Source organism: Tupaia chinensis, unplaced genomic scaffold, assembly GCF_000334495.1.
Source record: "Tupaia chinensis unplaced genomic scaffold, TupChi_1.0 Scaffold144346_1, whole genome shotgun sequence".
In the NCBI taxonomy this organism is placed as follows: domain Eukaryota; kingdom Metazoa; phylum Chordata; class Mammalia; order Scandentia; family Tupaiidae; genus Tupaia; species Tupaia belangeri.
Genome location: NW_006204205.1, coordinates 258,243 through 260,895, shown reverse-complemented (window position 1 = coordinate 260,895; position 2,653 = coordinate 258,243). Strand labels below are relative to the sequence as shown.

Below are 2,653 nucleotides of genomic sequence, written 5' to 3'. Positions count from 1 at the left end.
CCGATATCTGGCGTCTCCCATTTCTAGGTCCTGGAAACACAGAAGTGAACTAGACAGAGGAGCCTCGCCTTGGTGGACTCTGTGGCTGATGGTACGGGAGACATGAATAGAGTAACCATGCAGACAAACGTCTCACAGCAGAGGAATGGGACTCTGCATGCGAGGTGTCAGGGTGAGGGCTGTCAATAGCAAGGTGATGCGACAAAGTCAGAGAGGGCAAGTGACCTTGAACCAAGCACTGAGGAAGCCATGCCCCAGGAAACGGGAGAGGGAGAGGCCAAGGCTGAAGCATTAGCATATGCAAAGGCCCTGTGGCAGGAAGATGCTTGGCAAGTGTGAAGGACCGAGAGAAGGTGCATGGCTGGGCTGGACAGAGTGAAGGGCATCTGAGAGGGGCTGAGTCAGCAGCTTGGAACAATCGTTTGTTGAAAGAGTATCAACCTCAGGGCCGGCAGGTGGCATGGTGGTGGTTAAGGGCACTGGACTCCCACATAGCCGACCTTGACCGAGTCCTGAACCTGGCAGCTTGCTTTCTCACTTTCTCTCTCTCTCTCTAGACAAATTAAAATAAGTAAATAAATAAATACAGTTAAATAAAATAATTCTAAAAAAAAAATTATCAACCTACCATGAGCCAGGAGCAGCAGACAGACAAGGCCCCCTCACACAGGGAGCAGCCAGACTATATACCAAGAGCACTTTGATGAGGAAGGCGTGATCCAGAGTCGCCCTGGGGGGAGGCTGGGAGGACAGAAAGGCTCTTCTGAGCTGAGTCCAGGAGCAGATGTGGCACAGGTGCTCAGGCAAGGCTATGCCCGTGATGAGGAGGGCGCAAGGCCTGAGTATGGAGTGGAGTGAGCAGGGCGAGGCACTGGCAAGGTGAGGCTGTGGGCATTGCAGGGCCAGGGTGCCTGAGGCTCCCAGGTATCCTGCTGTGGTTGGGAGCCACTGCTGAGTTTTCATTTCACAGGGCAGAGTCCCAGTCACACTCGGGCTTTGTAAAACTCCTCTGGCCTCTGATGCAAGAGAGCTTGGGAAGGGAGGAGGGATGGCTGAGGAAGTTGGGGTGCAGTAAGGTAACACCCTTCTCCTGCCAGACATTCCACAAGAGCTTGGAGGCTGAGCCCAGAGCCACATCCTCTCCGAGACTCCTGGAGGAGGAGGAGACTCCAGGACCCCTGTCCCAGCAACTGAGGGCCACCAGTTCAAGCAGTGAGGAGGAACATCTCAGCTCCCATGTCCTCTTCCATGGGGCCCTGGTGGCCGCGGAGTACCTGCCTTTCTTCCGCACCTACGGGCGGCTCCTGGCTGAGGAAGAATTGGCCCTGCAGCCTGAGATTTGCAGGGACCATGAAGGAGGCCAGAGCCACAGAGGGGTGCCATGCCCGGAGGACTCTGCCCTGCCCACTGGGTTCTTCCCCTACTACCGCTCCAAGGAGGAGAGTTTTCCCAGCCTGGCCCTTCCTAGCCAGCCGTGCATGGCCTCCCAAGCCCACCCCACCAGGTGGGTGACAGCACCTGGCTGTTTCTGCAGGATGACAGTCAAGGACAGGTGCCCTGTGAGTTATGGAGGGGGGGGGGGGGGTAGTGGGGAGGTGCTGAGCTGGCATCTTTCAGATCTCGGTCCTGGGGCCTAGACCCCAACATATCACGGGCCCCAGACTCCAGGCTCCAAGCCCTGGCCAGGCCCTGTGCTGGGGCTCCTGGAGTGGTATGTGGCTGGTTAAGAGCAGACCACCCCCCACGGTCCCAGCTCAGCCACTTGCTAGGATGATAGCCTGGGGAACAGCCTATTTCTTAAAAGAGGGAGAGCAAAGTAGCTGCTGTTGGAGCGATCATGAGAATTATATACCGTAATGTCCCGGAAGGGAATCGCCTGAGGTCAAGCTCAGGGAAAGGTCTGTCTAGTCCTTACAACTTGTTAGCAGCCGGACAAATGCTTTACTCCATCACCTCATTTAATCTTAACGCTAATCCTGAGATGGATTATTATTCCCATTTTATGGATGAAAAAACAAGTCTCAGAGAAGTGAAGTGACCTGGTCAAGGACACATAGGTGGCAGGGAGCAAACCTGGGACTTGTCCCAAAGCCTGTGCACTATGACATCACTAATAGCCACCACCCACACCTGGGCACTGTGTCCCACAACCGTAAAGACAGGACGCGAGATAGGGGGCTCTCTTCCCAGACTCGCTCCTCCATCTGTGCCCTCAGATGGGCCGTGGCATAGCTGAGTGGGCCCCCTCCATAGAGCTGACCCCTGCCTTCTGCCTGACTGTGCTGTGGGGGGCAGGCACAGACTGATCCTGGGAGGTAGGCTTGCATCTGACTGGCAATCTCATTTCCCCTGACCCAGGCTGCCTCAGCAGGCATGGACGGCGCTTCTGGGCCCTCACACTCGCCGGCCTGCTGTTCCCTCCCACTGCTCTCAGCAGGGTGCTCTCATGACCGGGACCTGGACACCCTCTCCAGAGGCCATGCCTCAGAATTTGTGCCTTTCTACAGAGCCCTTGAGGAGGGGCTGTGCACCAGCCCTGGGCCTCCCACCTCTGCATTGGAGACTCAGGGGCCCACAGGGGGTATGCACAGGCCTGGTGCAGGGGGGCAGGAGCGGCAGGCGCAGGAGCGACCGGTGAGGAAGAGCGCAACAC

The 2,653-nt window shown here is 56.9% G+C and overlaps 1 protein-coding gene across 1 annotated transcript in view; it reads left to right on the top strand.

Annotated features, from left to right (window-relative positions):
- LOC102473686 (uncharacterized) overlaps nucleotides 1-2,653 on the top strand; it is a 5,091-nt gene that overhangs the window by 1,858 nt on the left and 580 nt on the right. Inside the window, exons 2-4 of the mRNA XM_027767647.1 lie at nucleotides 28-91; nucleotides 1,098-1,559; nucleotides 2,359-2,634. Of these exons, the coding sequence (XP_027623448.1) occupies nucleotides 89-91; nucleotides 1,098-1,559; nucleotides 2,359-2,634 (741 nt within the window). The 5' untranslated portion in view covers nucleotides 28-88. The remainder of the gene's footprint in view (nucleotides 1-27; nucleotides 92-1,097; nucleotides 1,560-2,358; nucleotides 2,635-2,653) is intronic.